The 20,810-nt window shown below is 43.4% G+C and overlaps 1 protein-coding gene across 4 annotated transcripts in view; it reads right to left on the bottom strand.

Moving 5' to 3' along the window:
- Positions 1-5,852: 5,852 nt before the first annotated feature.
- LOC121534012 (SEC14-like protein 1) overlaps positions 5,853-20,810 on the bottom strand; it is a 44,041-nt gene continuing 29,083 nt past the window's right edge. Inside the window, exons 3-17 of one of the 4 annotated variants that reach the window (XM_045205856.1) lie at positions 16,378-16,527; positions 15,664-15,795; positions 14,239-14,367; positions 13,321-13,630; positions 13,051-13,160; positions 12,645-12,879; positions 11,005-11,093; positions 10,813-10,883; positions 9,942-10,113; positions 9,659-9,793; positions 9,324-9,458; positions 8,443-8,700; positions 7,936-8,114; positions 7,591-7,617; positions 5,853-6,418 (exon numbers count right to left, since the gene is read on the bottom strand). In XM_045205856.1, coding sequence (XP_045061791.1) covers positions 6,313-6,418; positions 7,591-7,617; positions 7,936-8,114; positions 8,443-8,700; positions 9,324-9,458; positions 9,659-9,793; positions 9,942-10,113; positions 10,813-10,883; positions 11,005-11,093; positions 12,645-12,879; positions 13,051-13,160; positions 13,321-13,630; positions 14,239-14,367; positions 15,664-15,795; positions 16,378-16,527 — 2,238 coding nt within the window. In that variant the 3' untranslated portion in view covers positions 5,853-6,312. The remainder of the gene's footprint in view (positions 6,419-7,590; positions 7,618-7,935; positions 8,115-8,442; positions 8,701-9,323; positions 9,459-9,658; positions 9,794-9,941; positions 10,114-10,812; positions 10,884-11,004; positions 11,094-12,644; positions 12,880-13,050; positions 13,161-13,320; positions 13,631-14,238; positions 14,368-15,663; positions 15,796-16,377; positions 16,528-20,810) is intronic. The other 3 variants (XM_045205858.1, XM_045205857.1, XM_041840419.2) reach the window with 3 other exon arrangements.

Raw genomic sequence — 20,810 nt, 5'->3', positions numbered from 1 at the left:
TGTTGGAAAGGTGCCATCCTATGACATTGCCACATTGAAAGTCACTGAGCTCTTCAGTAAGGCCATTCTACTGCCAATGTTTGTCTATGGAGATTGTATGGCTATGTGCTAAATTTTATACACCTGTCAGCAACGGGTGTGGCTGAAATAGCCAAATCCACTCATTTGACATCAAAAGTATGAAAAAACACATATGGAATCATGTAGTAACCAAAGAAAAATGTTAAACAAATCAAAATATATTTTATATTTGAGATTCTTCAAATAGCCACCCTTTGCCTTGAAGACAGCTTTGCACACTCTTGGCATTCTCTCAACCAGCTTCATGAGGTAGTCACCTGGAATGCATTTCAATTAACAGATGTGCCTTGTTAAAAGTTAATTTGTGGAATTTATTTATATCCTTAATGCTTTTGAGCCCATCAGTTGTGTTGTGAAAATGTAGGAGAGGTATACAGAAGATGGTCTTTTACCAAATAGGGCTAAGTCCATATTATGGCATGAATAGCTCAAATAAGCAAAGAGAAACGACAGTCTATCATTACTTTAAGACATAAATGTCAGTCAATATGAAACATTTCAAGAACTTTGAAAGTTTCTTCAAGTGCAGTCGCAAAAAAATATCAAGCGCTATGATGAAACTGGCTCGCATGAGGACCGCCACAGGAATGGAAGACCCAAAGTTACCTCTGCTGCAGAGGATAAGTTCATTAGAGTTGCCAGCCTCAGAAATTGCAGCCCAAATAAATGCTTCACAGAGTTCAAGTCACATCTCAACATCAACTGTTCAGATGGGACTTTGTGAATCAGGCCTTCATGGTCGAATTGCTGCAAAGAAACCTTGACTAAAGGACACCAATAAGAAGAAGAGACCTGCCTGGGCCAAGAAACACGAGCAATGGACATTAGACTGGTGGAAATTTGTCCTTTGGTCTGGAGTCCAAATTGGAGATTTTTAGTTCCAACCGCTGTCTTTGTGAGACGCGGTGTGGGTGAACGGATGATCTCCGCATGTGTAGTTCCCACCGTAAAGCATGGAGGAGGAGGTGTTATGGTGTGGGGGTGCTTTGCTGGTGACACTGTTGGTGATTTACTTAGAATTCAAGGCACATTTAACCAGCATGGCTACCACAGCATTCTGCAGCGAAACACCATCCAATCTGGTTTGGGCTTAGTAGGAATATAATTTGTTTTTCAACAGGACAATGACCTAACACACCTCCAGGCTGTGTAAGGGCTATTTTACCAAGAAGGGGAGTGATGGAGTGCTGCATCAGATGACCTGGCCTCCACAATCCCCTGACCTCAACCCAATTGAGATGGTTTGGGATGAGACGGACCGCAGAGTGAAGGAAAAGCAGCCAACAAGTGCTCAACATATGTGGGAACTCCTTCAAGACTGTTGGAAAAGCATTCCAGGTGAAGCTGGTTGAGAGAATGCCAAGAGTGTGCAAAGCTGTCATCGAGGCAAAGGGTGGCTATTTGAAGAATCTCAAAAAAATGTGTTTAACACTTTTTCGGTTACTACATGATTCCATATGTGTTATTTCATAGTTTTGATGTCTTCACTATTATTCTACAATGTAGAAAATAGTAAAAAGAAAAGAAAAATCCTTGAATGAGTAGGTGTGTCCAAACTTTTCACTGGTACTGTATATGTTACACAAACAACAGGACAACTTTTAATTTTCATAATTCAAGTTTAATCATTTCAAAAAATGTAAAGGCGCTATTTTATATTAATTTAAAGTTATTTTTTAAACATAATTATTAATTTCAAGGGAAATAAAGATATGCAACATTATCGTTGTCTCATAGGAAGGGAGGCTAGACGAGAGAATGGGAAACAACAGGAGATGGTTGGTGACAGACAAACTAGACAGAAATAGCCCTCATATGTAAATGAGATAAGTAGAAGTGAAGGTTGACAGAAGTTGAGTAAAGCAGGTGACATAGCAGATACATTTCAGTCTTTGCAGTGACACTATGTTGTTGAGGTCAGTTGATGAAACTGAAAGGGAACTGAAGATATCAGTCTCTGGTTTCAAACAACACAGTGAGACACTTCTAAAGCACTGTTTTAATAATAATAATAATAATAATAATAATAATAATATGCCATTTAGCAGACGCTTTTATCCAAAGCGACTTACAGTCATGTGTGCATACATTTTTACGTATGGGTGGTCCCGGGGATCGAACCCACTACCCTGGCGTTACAAGCGCCATGCTCTACCAATTGAGCTAACTAACATTGAACACGACAGGAGTGTGAGGGGACAAAGAGACATATCCAGGACTGGAACCGTTCTCCAAAGCTTGGTGAACCGTTGAGCATGTTACACATTGTGTTGATATTATGTTACACATTATGAGTTTCCTTTGATAAAGAGCTGGAAAGTAGGATACTATGCTAGTCTATGCCTAGACATGCTTCAAGGTTAAAATGAGTACAGAAGAAGAGAAGTTAAGTTCAACTATACATCCTCAGACCTGACATGGGCGACACCCTTACAGATATTTACAGTTATTCATTATTTCATTTATTCACTTTCTGTTTTAATTTAATTCTGAGCGGGTCCTTTCCTCAGTGAGCAAAGCCTTTCATGATATTCCAGTTAGACACACACTGTACATTATAGACTGGTCACTTTGACCTTGGGCTTCATTATCACCAGCAGTTAAAAACAGACAGGTGCTGCTAGCCTGATTGGCCGATAATCATTGGAGTGAGATCCGATGCCCATCAACAAACACGTCTTTGGCCCTCTGTAACATCACGCAGCAGCACGGTGGCACTCTGACCAAGCTGGATGGGCTTACTTGTCTTGAGAGAGCCTCAGCTTTTCAATGGAAGGCAAACGCTTACCAACCCTTTGAAACAGCCCTACAGTCTAATCTGTAGAGAAGTTCATTATCTCTTCTGTGAACTAGAAGCTCACAAAATAGCCCCTAAAAACAAACATGGAAGCTAGAAGACGGAACGGACAGTTTTTTTGTTGGCTGGTCTTTGGCGCTTTAGAAGCACAAGGTGACTGTACAGAACATTATTTGCATGGGTACATTGCATTACAATGGAAACATCGACAATTTTGTCCACGTCACTCAGGCGAGGCAAAGGGAGTGTCCCCTAAAGCAGATATATTTCTTATATACATGGTTAGTTACAAAGGCTAAAATGGTCCTAACAAATGGCTCATGAGTAGTATCTGTTACTATGGTAACTCCTAAACTAAAATCATCAATCAACCATATGAGCATGCAGCAACACACTTCACTCTCACTGAAAACTGTAACAAAATCCAACCAGCACTAGTCCAAGTACATGTATCCATCAATACATTTCTACAAATGGCGCAGTAGCAAATGATAAGCTTCACCACAAAAAAACATTAACTTCCTCCCTCTCTATATCTACACCTCTAAAAAGAATAGCAGTTTGACCTAGTCAACCTCTGACCCTGACAGTTCGGGGAATTCCATTGGCTAGCAAAATCTCACCTGACTGATCATCAGTAGCACATTCAATCAATGGCCACTCAATGACAAGGCATCTCAATAACAACCACACCTACCTACGTGTCAAGTTCATTCCTGCAGACAGGGACAGACAGGAAACACTCAGTTTGGGGTGGAATCCATTCAAATTCAAGTCAGAGTAATTGAAATTCAAGAATTTAAAAGTCATCACTGGTTAAGTGTCTTGTGCCAAAAAGAGACTAGTAGATGTGCACATGAATTTGCAAACACATTCAAAATGTGTCAATTCAAATTCCATTTGTGAATTCAAATGTAAAAAATAACCTTTGGCAATTTATTTAGGTAATTTCTCCAAATGAAAGTTTAGCTAAATTAAATGTGTCTGTCTGTCTGTCAGTCAGTCTGTCTGTCTGTCTAGCCACACCCGGTAACTGGAAGGTCACCTATACATTGCACATAGCACACATGAGGACAAACCTCCATACACACATTTTCATGATAAATAGAAATGTAATTATGTCAATAGTAGAAATTCAAACTCTGCTTATTGCTTCTAAACGATACCTCGCTACGGCTTTACCCCAATCATGACCTATAAACAATTCATCAGGTAGAGACAAACCCCACTGGTGATATGGCAAATACTGTGTATTTTTGTATGTCATTGCAGGTGTGTTTATGGTTTGTGTTTATTCAGTATGTTTGTGTGTGTTCCTATGTTTGAGCATGTTTGTCTGTAGGTTTGAGCATGTTTGTCATCAACACCTTGGAAATGTGCATGGGTGTAAAGTCTTCTAATGCATACAGTGGGGAAAAAAAGTATTTAGTCAGCCACCAATTGTGCAAGTTCTCCCACTTAAAAAGATGAGAGAGGCCTGTAATTTTCATCATAGGTACACGTCAACTATGACAGACAAAATGAGAAAGAAAAATCCAGAAAATCACATTGTAGGATTTTTAATGAATTTATTTGCAAATTATGGTGGAAAATAAGTATTTGGTCAATAACAAAAGTCTCAATACTTTGTTATATACCCTTTGTTGGCAATGACACAGGTCAAACGTTTTCTGTAAGTCTTCACAAGGTTTTCACACACTGTTGCTGGTATTTTGGCCCATTCCTCCATGCAGATCTCCTCTAGAGCAGTGATGTTTTGGGGCTGTCGCTGGGCAACACGGACTTTCAACTCCCTCCAAAGATTTTCTATGGGGTTGAGATCTGGAGACTGGCTAGGCCACTCCAGGACCTTGAAATGCTTCTTACGAAGCCACTCCTTCGTTGCCCGGGCGGTGTGTTTGGGATCACTGTCATGCTGAAAGACCCAGCCACGTTTCATCTTCAATGCCCTTGCTGATGGAAGGAGGTTTTCACTCAAAATCTCACGATACATGGCCCAATTCATTCTTTCCTTTACACGGATCAGTCGTCCTGGTCCCTTTGCAGAAAAACAGCCCCAAAGCATGATGTTTCCACCCCCATGCTTCACAGTGGGTATGGTGTTCTTTGGATGCAACTCAGCATTCTTTGTCCTCCAAACACGACGAGTTGAGTTTTTACCAAAAAGTTATATTTTGGTTTCATCTGACCATATGACATTCTCCCAATCCTCTTCTGGATCATCCAAATGCACTCTAGCAAACTTCAGACGGGCCTGGACATGTACTGGCTTAAGCAGGGGGACACGTCTGGCACTGCAGGATTTGAGTCCCTGGCGGCGTAGTGTGTTACTGATGGTAGGCTTTGTTCCTTTGGCCCCAGCTCTCTGCAGGTCATTCACTAGGTCCCCCCGTGTGGTTCTGGGATTTTTGCTCACCGTTCTTGTGATCATTTTGACCCCACGGGGTGAGATCTTGCGTGGAGCCCCAGATCGAGGGAGATTATCAGTGGTCTTGTATGTCTTCCATTTCCTAATAATTGCTCCCACAGTTGATTTCTTCAAACCAAGCTGCTTACCTATTGCAGATTCAGTCTTCCCAGCCTGGTGCAGGTCTACAATTTTGTTTCTGGTGTCCTTTGACAGCTCTTTGGTCTTGGCCATAGTGGAGTTTGGAGTGTGACTGTTTGAGGTTGTGGACAGGTGTCTTTTATACTGATAACAAGTTCAAACAGGTGGCATTAATACAGGTAACGAGTGGAGGACAGAGGAGCCTCTTAAAGAAGAAGTTAGAGGTCTGTGAGAGCCAGAAATCTTGCTTGTTTGTAGGTGACCAAATACTTATTTTCCACCATAATTTGCAAATAAATTCATTAAATATCCTACAATGTGATTTTCTGGGAAAAAAAATCTCAATTGGTCTGTCATAGTTGACGTGTACCTATGATGAAAATTACAGGCCTCTCTCATCTTTTTAAGTGGGAGAACTTGCACAATTGGTGGCTGACTAAATACTTTTTTCCCCCACTGTATATGTAACGGTGCATCCATTTTTTATCCGGTCCCACAACTCCTTAAGAGTGTGACAATTGCTTGACCCGGCATTGCGCTCCATGGGTGTGACACTTCCCACACCTACCAAAGTCTCAGCAAGCCAAAAACATTCTGCCAACGTTCTGTTCAGCAGCCCAGCAGAAAGCTGGGAAGAAATATACATGGCCTTCTGCAAGAAAAACTGAGCCCTTTAAATCACAAGTCTTTGTTTTCAGTTTTTCAACCGCCGACATCTTCTTTATCCTCTGTTGTGCAAGCATGCTTCAGTTCCACATTGTGACTGACTAATAGTAGTACAGGTTTCAGGTGGTTAGGGTGGAAAGTGTGGACTGAAGGCTGGAGGAGCTGGGCCTTTTAATCCAGCAGAGGGAGAATTGTAGTCCTTGGCAGGAGTTGTGGTCCTCTACCTGGAGATCATGGAGCTGGACTGGGAGTGGTTAGAGGAGGAGGTGGCGTGGCTGAGCTGGGAGAAACCACTGTGACTCGACTCCAAACTGGTCATAGAGCCCCTGAGAGAGAGAAAAAAGGTATGATTTTAATTTTGTAAAAAAGTATTGTTGGCCTAACTAAGGTTTTAGAACTACATACTAAATGGTCTTAAATCAGGGTGCAAATACTATTTGAAATCTTTCAATTACTTTGAGCGTTTGCATTAGGAGTGACAGGTGGGAGGGGTTTGTGCTTGTGGGACTCTTTTATTGGTTATATTGCAACAGGAAAGCTCAATCAAGCACAGCTTAAGTATAAACAAATAAAATGTTTTATTGTCAAATAGGAATTATTTCAAATAGTATTTGATCCACGGTCTGGTATTAATGATGCCCAGCTCCTGCTTTGTCAAGTCTAGTGCCAAATAGTGTAGATCATGCAGCAAGTCAAACCAAAGGGAGGTGAATCCACTCTGTGACATTAATTTAGCATACTGCCCTAAATAGGTTGTTCTTCTAACCCACAGTGACTAAAACATGGCCTCTCATGCTTCAGTGAGAGTTTTGAGGGGCATGAATGAAAGACTTATCCTTATCAACCAATTTGCAGAGGCAGAAAAACACAGCAGGGATCATCAACTACATTCAGCTGTGGGCTGATTTTGTCTTGAGCGGATGGTTGGTGGGCCGGAAGATCATTACAAATAATTTGCAAGAAGCCCAAACAGATATCATACTTGGATTAAAACATAATAATTTTGAATGTACTTCACATGCCTCTATTATGCGTGGGAATACTTTGGAGCAGATTTCCTAAATTAAAATCACTTGGAGCTGATTTCCTGGTGTTTTTACAGTTATTTTATGTCCAACAATGAAAATGCACACAAAAAAACTTGCGGGGCCAAAAAAACTTTTGGGGCCAAATAAAACCACCTGCGAGCCGCCAGTTGGGGAACCCTGAAATACAGGTAGCCCTTTGTGGCAAAGGAGGAAGGCAACTCAAACTAAAATGCATGTGTCTGTTAGTCATTCATGCAAGCAAGGGTGAGACTAGCTAGCTTAGTGAGTGAGTGTGAGTGCCCTTTCTCTAACTGAAGCACAAAGAGAAAGCATTGCTGGGGAGGTCAAATAAAGCCATAAGCGAAGGGTCAGGATGCTAGCATCTTACAGAGCTGTCGCCAACTGTTAAACGGGAGTTCTCATAAGCAACCAAACACAATGCAAAGCTAAGGGAACACAAGTCCACTTACAAACTTTGAACATCAAAGCAAGCCGCTCTTCACAGGAAGAGAGAAGGAGTGGAAGAGGGGTTGATGAGCGATAGGAGGACAGGAGCACATTGAAAAGAAAGAGTGGAGGGTAAAAAGGCCGTCTATCTCTTTAGGAGGGGAAGCCTACACTTGGCACTTCATCATGGCTACAATGGACATTAATGTTAATGTCAATATTGTACAAAAAACATATCAAATGGAACAAAAGTGATGATACAATACAATCATACCACAAAATACAGTATGATTTAAAAAATTACATTTACTATGATGACCTATTTGATATGAGCTTTCTCACAGACACAAGCACACACAGCTACTAACCTGAAGTCCTCGGAGCCAATGACCTCTGTGTAGTACATGACTTTGCACTTGTGTGAGGAGACCTGCAGGGAGGCGAGGACGTCGTCCACGCGGGGCAGGTTGGTGGAAGCGCTGCCCGGCATGGTGTGGAACCTCCACTGGAGGATGTAGAACCCTGGCCATCTGGTCACGTGGGAGCCCTGGGAGAGGGACGGCGAGAGGGGGAGGAGAGAGGGAGAGAGGGAGAGATGGGGGAAAGAGAGATGCATTAGATGAGAGGTTTTAATCATTGTCAATCTGGATGTTCTTAACATTAGATTCATTAAGTATTGAATGGCATTTAAATCACACTTAACACTAAACAACTGGTTTCAACATTGGTGTAATATGCAAACCTGTATATTTTAATGACTCAATCTTAATTTCGTTAATTGAGTCAAGAGATTTTATCAGGCACTGACAAAGTGCCACCTGCATGCCTCATATCTTTCTCAACAGTATGAATAACTAGTCTGCTCCAATACTGACCTGCACGCTTTCCCCCTCCTTGCAGGTGAGTGGTGACTCCACCATGCTGTAGTCCCGGCCTAAGGTCCAGGACTTGTCTATGAGCTGGACGTTGTTCCCCCCGGGGGTGGTGATGCTGCTGTGTTGCCCCACTAGGGGGTCCTTGCGGGGGGGTTGGGGGGCGCGCTTGGAGTGGTAGATGTGGAAGACCACGTCGCCCTTACACACGTCAAAGTCCCAGGTGATCACAGAGGAGGCGTCGATGATCTCGATCCCCACCTGAGAGGGAAAGCAGGGAGAGGAAAAGAGGAGGGTTGAAGAAGGGAGGGGAGAGAAAAGGAGAAAGAGAGGGAGGGATGAGAAAAGTAGAAATAAGAGAGAGATTGAGAAATAATTAAAGAGAGCGAAAAGAACAGATGACAGACGGAGGTAAGACTGCAGATTTCTACCGAATAGTATCCACATGGCATGGCTCCTTTTTTAACAGATTATATCACCTCTCTACTTTTATGTAACAGAAACAAAATAACAACATGGGTGCAGATTCCTGTCAAAGCAAAGTTCATGTTCAATTTGTGACAGAACAGTGGCTAAATGTCTGAAGATCAGTTTGAATGCACTTTCAGGATTTCTCCAGTGGGTGGCAGTGTTGGTCAAGTAACTTCAGCAGACCAACATTTGGCTTGTTTTTTTCCTCCGTCTTTCTATCCACATCTTTCTCTCATTCTTCCCACATCTCTTTCCCCATCTCTCTCTTTCTCTCCTCTCACCTATCTGCCCTTCTCTCTCTTTCTTATTTCTCCTTCTCCCACAAATGACTTCAAAGCTCCAGCTAAGGCCCCAGTCGCCCCTCGAGTCCTCTCTGCTCTCCCCCAGCTGAGGTGCAGTGTGTTGGGGCTCACCTCGTGGGGTGCTCCCTTAAAGACGCTGGCACTCTGGTAGATAGTCTCTGTCCACAGGCTGATGTCTTCGTTCTCCAGCTCCTCTGCAGTACGGTACAGAGACTTGGGCACCAGGCCTCCCTCTGGGACTTCACACTGCACACAGACACACACACACAGAATTAGGCCATATGACAACAAAAACGTCATAGAAAGTATCTGTTTGCTATGATCCTCAATGGAAATTCTGCTTTATATGCACGCACAGACACGAAAAAGGGACATAAACATTATCATGGCAACCATACGACAATGTGACTATGCTGGGTGATGACGCCACACACACGGTGACTCACCATACACTCTCCTCCCAGGAAGTCAGGGATGACCTCCTTGTCTATGTAGTCCAGCAGGCCGCCAGGGCCCTGGTAGTCATTACCGGCGTAGATCAGGAACTTCTTACGGGTGTTCTCATCGATAAATGGGCTCACCTGAACACAGGACAGAGAAGGGGGGGGAGGAGTCATCACCCTACTGCTCCCACCTAAATACCTCGTGCCAAAATTGCCCTATGAGCACTACATAGGGAATAGGGTGCCATTTAGGAGTCTCCAGCCCTAGTGTTTCATAGTGTCTCACCAGGGTCCAGAGCACAGGGAAGACTCTAGGAGCCCTCAGTATGAGCAGACGTCCCAGGGTCTCTGGGTAGTTGGCCTCCACCACCTCAATGATCCTCAGAAGGGCCTTAACCCCCGGTCGCCACAGGTGGCGCATGTTTAACCCTTCGAGGTCCACCAGACACGTCCAACAACTAGAGGGAAGAGCGAGCGAGAGAGAGAGAGGAGGTAGGAGGGCGAGATTTTAAATACTATACACAGATTGTAAGTACAATACACATTACATTTCCAAATACGATCCTATGACGTCAAAAAACGGAGACAGATTCCTCCCACTCTCTCAATCAGGGGCTATCTCGCTCCCTCTGTCTTACGTGAGCGAAGCTCCGTAGCTTTCCACCCTAGCACACTTCAGATACATTCCTGCATGGCTTCGCTCCACAGTCACGTCCATCTGATAAGCCTGACAGCTGCCAGATAACGGCGCCATTCTCACCTTCTTTCTTTTTTCCCCCCTCTCCCTCTCTTTTCCCCCCTCTCCTCTCACTCTCTCCATTTCCCTCTCTCTCACACCCACACCTTTCAGAGAGGAACCCTCCACATTTTTTTCCATCTTGCCTAGAGATAGCTTCAACTTTAAAGAGAATCCCCCACACTCAGCACTCTCTGCGTTAATAACCCCACTGCACCAAGGCAATTCCCATGATACACGTTAGCTTAGCAACAGCTACAGAGCTCCCATAGGACTCATTACTGTTTAGTCCTCTTCTCCCACGGAACTTGTGTCCTGTAGATCTGAGAAGCTTGGACGGGTGTATGCAATATGGCTTAAACTCTACTTGACCTATCAGAGGGAGTGGTGGAGCTACTACCAAATAGCAACGGGTGTGTACCTGATTGGTCGGCCGAAGACTTTGGTGTTCTCCTCACAGCGCCTGAGGCCCTCCTCGTTTATGGATAGAACCTGAAGGGTTAAAACACACACACACTTAATGTGGGTATGCTTACACACACACACACACACACACACACACACACACACTTTGGTTACCACGTGTGATTGACAGCAGAAGAGGCCCACTCACATGTCTGAGTAGAGACTCCTCCCCCAGGGCTCGGACCAGCCCCTTGGTGTCCATCTGTCCCAGACGCAGGATATAGAGAGGACGACCCTCTGGAAGGACACACAGACATAAGTATATTTGAATAGTCTAGGGATGCAGATTCCGGTCAATTTTGCTGTCGACTAACCAACCCTCATTAACCAGTCAACAAACAGTTACAGTTTTTATGCATGCATACAAGGAATGGATATTTTTCATTACGAGACACATGCAACAATAGCAAGCATATCGTCTTACAGTCAAAAGGCTATAGCCTATTATTGAACATGCAACTCCTGTAATGAAGCAGCTAAAAAAATTTCATTTTCAAACATTTGCCAAAATGCAATTTGTGGGAAAACACCGTTCTAAACAGCGCACCTCATGCAAGTTGCTCCATATATAACTAGAAACCTGGAAAGAGGGAATCTAATAGCAACAACTAGGATGGGTTACTAATATGACCAGGATTGTGCCTTTGGTTTCTGGACAACGAAATAAAGTTGATATGAAACCCAATAGAACAGGAGAGAAATGCTGGTTAAATGGTATGAGGAAGTCTTTATAAAATAATTCTGGTTAAATGGTATGAGGAAGTCTTTATAAAATAATTGCCTCTAGTTTCTAGGATGAATTTTGGCAAGGCTACTTTGAAGCAGGGAAAGACATGCCTCGTTATTTGAAGTAAAGTAAAACGTTCAGGTTTCAGACAATCATACTGTCTCAAGCTCACATTGCAAAGTGGTGGGTGTCGCGCTGATAGCCTACCTACCATTGACTTTAGCCTATGCACTCGAATGGCGAATGGGAGGCGCGCTTTAATTACGAGTTGAGATTGAGAAATAAAAACAGTAGCTCTTTTTCTAATCGTGGCCATCAAAACAGTTTAACACACGATTGCATTTAGAGTTGTTATTTGTTGTGCAATGACTGGGCTTCGAAAAGCACGTTACACTCCAGTATCAGCTTTCTGAGGAGCTGCTCTCGCGCTGTCTGACTGGTGATTGGATATTCCACTCCTCAAACTAGGCTCTTATGCAAATTAACCTATAGACCGATAAGCATGACCTGTCAAATGTATTTTCGGCAGCTAACAGATTAACGGTTAACATCCTTAATACAGTTAATTGTGTGATGAGGGCAATGCCTTGGGACTGCCGTTAAGACAACAATAAACCAGAGCATGCAAATACCCAGAGCAAGTATGAAGTAACAACAATGTATTTGAAATTTGGACTGGTGAACTGCAATGCAGTCAATTCTAAGTTGTATTCCTTCATTGGACAAATATGGTGTGTGTCAGGAAGTTGTGGCTTAGACAGGGACTTCTTTTTCTATTTGTGAAATAGAAAGTGGCGTTTTGGGAAGTTACTTCTGTTAACAACTTATAAAGAAACAAGACACACAAAAAACTGTTTTTTTTTACCATGCGTAAATAATACGAGTGCAGGAGGGTTTGTGCCATGTGGGTCTAACTCTGAGTGACCACTGTATTTTGTGAACATCATATGACTACCCCTCTACATCAAATCAAGACTCCATGACAATTATTAGCGACTAATTGTGCGTGTATGCGTGCGCATGCCTTAGCATCTCTCTCTCTCTGTGTCCATCCTCCATACCTTTATCATGGTGGTGCCACCCTCCAGTGTAGTAGTCGTTGAGGACCTGTGGTGACGTCCATGTCTCTAACAGATAGTCCACCTGGTGCTGTTTCCTCCATGTTAAGGACTGACACAGGATCTCCCTGGCCTTCTCCATGTTAAAGTCCCTGGCCCGCAGGAAACGAAGGATGTGCTCGTCCTTAGGGATCTGGAAAGGTGGCGAGGAGGGAGAGGAGGGAGTGAGGGCAAGGGTCTCCAAGGGGGGGAGGTGGGGGGGGGTGTTCAGAGGGGGCAGGGTAAGAGTGTGCGTGTGCGAGCATGTCACACATGCCTCTGTTTGTGTCTCAAGTAGCCGAGTATGATTTTAAAGATAGAATATGCTTTAGTATGTGTGTATTGAAAGCTGTAAGGGTGTGTGTCTCACCTTGCCCTTGTGGCTCTCTTGCAGCCATTGGCGTAGTCGGATCAGACAGCTCTCCTGCAGAGGCGTCAGGTCTCCCAAGTAGCGCTTGATGTAGTCTGCATCCAACTTGTCTACAACACAAACACACACCATTTAGAGAATTCTCAATTCAGTCAATTCAATCTCATTCAAATCACTCACACAGCTAAACACCACTTAAAAAGAGAGTTTCCCATTGTACTAATGTAATGAAACGTTTTAACAGTGTGTCAATCATTCATTAGTACTAACCATCAGGTGTGCCCGTCTGGTTCTCTGTCTGGTTGTCAGGCTGGCTATTGGCATCGTTGCTGGTGGCATCACTTTGGTTGGCATCATTATTGCTGGCATTGGCAATCTCATGGTGATTGGCATCAGTAGACACAGGGATTGAGACGGCGGGAGTGACAGGGAGCTCCAGGTGGAGGACCTTTGGGGTGGCACAGATGGGTTTGGTGGTGATGGAGGAGGAGGGAGCATCCAGGGAGGGAGTCCAGCGGGGCACGTGGGTTATCCCCTCTTCCTCTAGCTGGTTTAAGTAGAACTCTATGATCTCCTTACCCTAAAGAGGAGAGAGGGGGAGGGGGAGGAAGGAGAGAGAGAGAGCAAGAGAGATGGAGAGAGAGGGGGAGGTGGGAGTACGGGGGAGGAGAGAGAGTGAGAAAAATAAGAAAGAGAGAGAGAGTTAGAGTTATTATTAGGGAAGGGGGCTCAATAGGGACTAGGAGTTTACACAAGCTTACCTTTGTTTACACTGGCTCGGCAAATTGGCTTACATTACATAAGAAGAGCCACTTAGCACTAGACGGCCCAATGGTATGTCTGCTGTATCAACACTGCATTCCGTGGTTGGGGTCGGTTCCATTTCAATTAACTCAATGCAGGAGATGCATTAAATTCCCAATACAATTAGGTTATTTTCTAATGTTGAATTGGAATTTCAATTCACTTGAAATGGAGCCTAGTTGGAGTCATTATTTTTGCACGAGGGAAATGTTTGGCGTCTGGTGAATTCTCTAAATGTGATACATCTGGGTTGTATTCATTAGGGCGCAACGTACCAATGGAAAACGAAAGCCAGCATTTCTTATTGGACAAGGTTCAGGTAGTCCCGCCACCTTTCAGTCTGTTTTCTTACTGTTACTGTCTAATGATCTGGCTCATACACACCTTCTTGATACTGCTGGCGTACTGCTTCATGGCTATCTTCTCCACCGTGCTCTCGAAGCCGAAGAAGGACTTGATGTCCAGGCTGGCCGACTGCTCGAAACACGTCCAGTCGTCATTCTCAGGGTGGGCCTGCACACACGAAAGAGAAGAGACACGTGTTACCGTGGCAACCACACACGGCAATGTGACTCTGTGCTGAGCACTGACGCACACTGCAAGCTACACATCCTCAGCTATGTGTGGGAGTGCGTACCGATGACACACTATCCACTGGCATTTTACCAATACTGACAGGTTGTGTCGTTATATGCCAACAAATATTGATATGGTATCCAGCAGACAGCACATTCACACACAGCCCGAGATTGTATAAAAATAGATTTTGTCGGATGTCAGTGAGTAGAGTGTGTTAGATAGGTCGGGAGTGAGAGTGTTGAATGTCATAGACCCTGCCAGGCAAACCAAGGCAAGTCATACAGTAATCCCTCCGTGACATACAACTTATGAAAGAGCTTATTTTACTATGTAGCTCTTTGGCTAGCTCCGATGGCTATTTCCGTAATTGGATACCTGTTTTCTTTGGCTACCAAATTATGTCAGCTTTAGCCAACTCTAGCCTATTAGCTCAGTCTAATTGAGCTGCCTAGCCTTGTTAGCATCCGCTAGCTAACTGTAACTGTTCTTCATAAGGATAGCTGCGTAATGGATTTAAAATAGCCACGCTAGCCTCGTTAGACGCTAATGCAATGTGCTTGACCTCATTAACTCACAGCGCATTCATTCACCATGGGAGCCTGCTGAGAGTAGCACTGAGGTCAGAGTAGGGAGTGCCGTAACACACTGCAGTAGGCCTGGGAGGTGTGAAAGAACTGACTCCAGAACAGTGTGTGAGTGTCTTGAGGCGGAGTGATGCAGGGAGCAATGGGAGGTCTGAATTATTCAGTGGGAAGGAAGCAGCATATGAGAGGCTGGTTGGAACACAGCTTTCTCTGTCTATCTGGAGAGAAGCATTGAGAGTGCAAGGTGGGAAGGGGTCAAACATAAGTGTACTGTCGACAACTTGCTTTTACAGGGCTTTGAGTGTTTGTGTGTGTGTGTGTGTGTGTGTGTGTGAGATAAGGTGATATAAAACCAAGGCTTAAGTTTAGTGTGTGTAGCTACATATGGGGAGCTGGATGGAACACAGCTTGATCCTTCCATTTGAAGAGAAATTGTGAATGCATGGAGGAAGCGGGGGGCTTCAAAGTGGTTTAACAGGACTTTGTGAGTGTGTGATTGAGTGTGTGTGCGCGCGTACGTGCATGCGGTTGACTAAATAAAACAAAGGCTTGAATGTGTGTTAGCGAATGGACAGGTAGCTTACGTAACCATTCTAACCAAAGCTACATTTTAATGTGTGTGTGTGTGACTGTGTGTGTAACACACCGAGTAGCTGCAGAGTTCGTGGATGATGACTCTGTTGGAGAAGGTCTCGTTGTGGGACTCGATGTGGAGCGTCCTTTCTCTCTTGTTCAGAGTGTTCTCCTGGCTGAAGTACACATAGTCCACCCCCGCAATCTGCACACAAAGGACACTCATGAAATCAGTTGCAGCAAAACTAATGGTCAAAAAGGAAAATCAGATACACGGATTACAAAATTCTTGCTATTTCCTCATAGAACATGATGTCATCTCCCTGAGGAGGATGAGCTGGCCAATCAGCGGTCTACTCACGTGAGTAGACCGCTGTGGTTGGGGTATGCCCACACTATTACAACACAGAAAAGCTACTTTTTAACATACTTAATTAACATTTTTGGGAAGGAAAACTATTTCACTCATATTTTAAGTAATTATAGGTCATATTTCATAGAAATCTGGAAACACTGGGCAGTAAACAATACTCAAACATTCATATGGATTCTGCTTTTGCTTGTCCTTTGGGGTCTAGGCTGGGTTACTGTAAAGCAATTTGTGACAATCCCTGATGTACAAAGGGCTTTAGAAATACATTAGATTGATTGATTGACTTACAGTACAAGACTCATATTAACTGACAATGCTTTATAAATACATTTGATTGATTGATTGATTGATTGATTGATTGACTGACAAGACTCATGAGAGAAGATAGCAACAGGTTAGCGACGTCAGGCGTACCCGCTTGAGGAGGCGAGGGGCGTCCACGTCCAGTTTGCAGCGGCGCTGGACCTGGTGTAAGGAGCCGTCCTCGCTCTTAGTTTCCTCCAACACCTCGCTGTCCACAAACATGGGAATCAGGTGACACGTGGGGAATCGCCTCTCGTAGGCCTGAGAGAGAGAGATGGAAAGAGAAAGAAAATGTTATTATTGTGGGACTCATTTGTTTTGGCAATGCAAGCTCCTTTACTTTTCATGTTAATAAAGTTGATTGAATTGAGAGAGTGAGATGCATCAGACAAGACAGTCTAGCCATTGCATATCCAACAATGACATCTAATGAAATAGCCTAGTTCCCAAAATCAATATTGTCAGCAGGAGAGCAAGAGAGAAAGAAAGTGATAAAGGTAGGCAAGAGAGGTTAGGGTAGAAAAGATAGGTACACAGATAGACAGCGAGAGACAAAACACCATTCAGCTCTATTCAACTCCATGACCTGCACATCTCCTCACTATAAGGTCCTTGGCATACTACTGATCCTGGACCTGATTTGCAGGGTTATGTAACCAGCCAGGGGAAAAGAGAGGACATGTATCGACAGTGCCCCGATCAGTTTGGACAGGTGTGGGAGACAAGGTGACGCTCCAGCCCACCTAAATGACACTGAGCTCAGAACAGTCAAGGGACTTGTACATTATGTCAGCATCTTTGCTAATTCTAGGCCAAGTCTGTGCCATGTGTTGTAATAAAGGACCTTGTTGACCTACAGTCCCTCATTTTGTCTACTTCTTCCTGACTGGTCTAGACACCATTATTTCTTTCATTTTGTGCTGAATGGGCAGATTTTTTTCCTGACCCAGTTGGAGTCTGCAGTCTCGAGAGAGCGAGAGAGAGAGACTGAGAGAAAAGAGGAAGGAGAGAGAGAGAGAAAGGAGCAAAGTTGCGTTGGGGCACTATGAGGCCACCACTTAGTCAAGATGGCTCAGACTGGAAACATACATGTAAAAGCACTCACCAAAAACTAAGTAAGACAGCAAGAGAGAAAGAACAATAATTGTTTTACTCTAGGTTGGCAGGGTTCACAGCTCGATCTTCAGTTATAATGGAGCAAGATGTCCCTGTCCTCTAGAAAGGGCTTTGGGTTCAGCTCAGGTCCTCTAAAACCAGGGTTTTGCAATCTTTTTCATACCAGGGACTCGCATGCTATGGCTTTTCCTTTTTGGGGCCACAGACTGGAGGTTGAGAAACAGCGCTCTAGCCTAGACTAGGGCCTTGTCGTAGAACTGCAATAAGGGTTAGAGCTTACCCTGCTAAAATGGGACCGGTATTCAGGCCAGGGTGTGAGGCGGCGAGCAAACCAGGCTAAGTAGGGGCTTTGGAAATTGGCAATAGCTGCACCTCCCATTCTTTGTAGTTACAGTCAGCATGGTACCAGACTGCCTAATAACACTTCCAGGGCTATTGGTTGTGTCCCAAATGGCACCATGTTCCCTAAAGTGCTAAAGTAGTGCACTATATAGGCAATAGGGTGGCAGTAGGGAGGCAGCCATTGAGCTGTGCCCACTATCATCAGTCATGCTGAGTTGTGCTTTTCTCTCTGGTCTAGAACAGAGTCTCCCAGAGCTGTACAGTCAGCACTATGGCAGGAGTAAACACTGTTTGGTGTTCACCCATCAAAACAGGCTACTGCATCAACATCAACAAATGCTCTCAACGGTGGTAAACATCACATGAAGGGGCAGGCCAAATACAACAAACTGAATTCTTCACACCCAACAACATACCTCAACACAAAACAGACTGGTATAACAAACACTCAACGTCAAACATCATGTCAGGCCCAATAACAACAATTCAAACCTCAAACAGACTGCATAAACAAGGCAAACATTTCTTGGTAAATCTACTTGAATTCAATCACTTTTTGACACCACCCGTTTTGATTTGAACGAAACATGCCATAAATATTTGCCCATTGTAGAAGTGCTCAGAAAGTGACTTGTTCGACCTGAATGCCAAAACATTAACATAAAGGTGATCAAAGTTAACCCATTTTGCATACCCCACCATACCATGAGACATCCATGTCTTAATCACTGGAAAATATAAAACAGTTGAGATTGATATTTAAAAGCTTACAAAACAGGGTTGTTAACCTATTTGATAATTTCTGGAAAAAGTTTTAAAAAAAATCAATTATCTAAAAACGGTGAACAATTATTTGTTTTTGTTTTTTACATATTCGCATATGCTGTAGCTTAGACCCTATTTTGCATCATCAAAGGTTGTGTTTTGCCCGCTATTGGTTGAGACACAACATGCTCTTGAATACTGGGTGGGTGTTATGTTTTGGCTGATAAATGTACTAAAATGGGAATACAATTGAAATTTCTACTTTCAGATTGTAACACAAAGATGGTTAGATGTCCACACATCAGAGAATGCTGACCTGAATGGGAATATCTGTTCATTTAAATGATACTGTTAATCCTCCATAGGAAACCTATTGACATCATAGAAATCTAGATCATAGAATAGACATGACCATTTCAGTTGACATTCGACGTTGGGTGGAATGACGGGCATCTTTGTGGTAGTAAAAAAAAGAAGCTAAATTGCAGTGGTCTGAAGGGATAGGTCCAGTCTATGAATTCTATTTCTATGATTGAAATTACACCCACCCCTGTATTCAAGAGCATTTTTTGTCTCAACCGATGGCAGGCACAACACAAAAACCTCAGATGATGTGAAATAGGGTCTAAGCTACAAAATAAGTTTGACATCGCTGTAAGCTTTTCAATTATATCAAACTCAACAGTTTTTATTTTCCAGTGATGAAGACATGTCTCATGGTATGGTGGGGTATGCAAAACTGGTCAACTTTGATCACCTTTATCTCCTGAATGTTTTTAAAGTCATTCTATGACCACTTCTTCCATTTGAAAAGTTTTGTTTTAATTAAAAGGGAAGCAGTCAAAAAGTGATTGAATTCAAATGGATTTACCCTTATGTAAAACAAAGAACACTAGGCTATATACACAGGTAACTGCCAAAATAAAGGAAACACCAACATAAAGTCTCTTAATATGGCGTTGGGCCACCACGAGCCAGAACAGCTTCAATGCACCTTGGCATAGATTCTACAAGTGTCAAACTCTATTGGAGGCATTCGACACCATTCTTCCACGGGAAATTCTATAATTTGATGTTTTGTTGATGGTGGTGGAAAACGCTGTCTCAGGCACCGCTCCAGAATCTCCCATAAGTGTTGAACTGGGTTGAGATCTGGTGACAGACGGCCATGGCATATGGTTTACATCGTTTTCATGCTCATCAAACCCTGTGGATGGGGTCATTGTCATCCTATTGGGGCATTGCCATGGTAGCCAAAATAATGGCCTGCCCAGCATTTTTATACATGACCCTAATCATGATGGGATGTTAATTGCTTAATTAACTCAGGAACCACACCTGTGTGGAACCACCTACTTTGTATCCCTCATTTACTCAAGTGTTTCATTTAATTTTGGAGGTTAGATGTACATAAGAGTCAATATACACCCAATGCTAAACAAAAGTCACATGACAATGAATAGGAAATGTCCTACTTATTACATCTGTATCATTCCGTATCAAAGGCCCGAGTCACATCACCGAAACTCAAATACCACATTTGCAAGCATGACTCATTGCTTTGTCACAGTTGAGCACATGCTCAAACATCAGAAACTCACAAGGGCGACTGGGTCAATATTTAGGCCTTAGGCCGTCTAATATTGACACAAAGCATCATGGTCCTCTTAAAAGTCAATTCAAGGGTGTCGGTAAAAGTCACGGAAGAAGCGTGTCACGCTCTGTGTTGACAGGTGGCAAGAGGAAGACGAGGACATGTTCCAATACTCTGACATGGTCTCCTTCCTTGTTTCATTTCCATCATTACTGTTGATAGGTGAAATGGCGGGATGGTTTCCCAACATGTTGCTTTAACCGATCATATCAGAGGTTGTGTATTGTGACGGAAAGTCACATGATTCTAACAGAGCTACAGTCAGTCAGATGCAACTGTTGGCGCTCCACCACAGCACGGCAATTATTGATTCGATTGCCTCCAGCTCAACCCTTACCTGGAGCAGATTAGGCTAGCTATGAAACGAAACGGAAAGAGAAAACATTTTACTAAATTCTGTTTGAGGTTTCCAAATAGGCACACAAGCGTTTGTGTGTTTATGTGTGTGTGTGTGTGTGTGTGTGTGTGTGTGTGTCAGCCCAGGTCTCCATAGCTACAAAATACAGGATAGGCAGGCCAAGTGTGTGAGTAACATTCCCAGGAATTTAGCTGGGATGTTTATAGGATATCACTTTCCAGACACGCATGGGGGAAATATCAAAACAATACACTGTTACCTAATCATTTCCAGGAAATAGAAAACATGCTTTCTTCCTTTAGGAAAGGA

The sequence above is a fragment of the Coregonus clupeaformis genome, chromosome 20, assembly GCF_020615455.1.
Source record: "Coregonus clupeaformis isolate EN_2021a chromosome 20, ASM2061545v1, whole genome shotgun sequence".
Lineage (NCBI taxonomy): Eukaryota > Metazoa > Chordata > Actinopteri > Salmoniformes > Salmonidae > Coregonus > Coregonus clupeaformis.
This window is presented reverse-complemented; position numbering and strand designations above follow the sequence as displayed.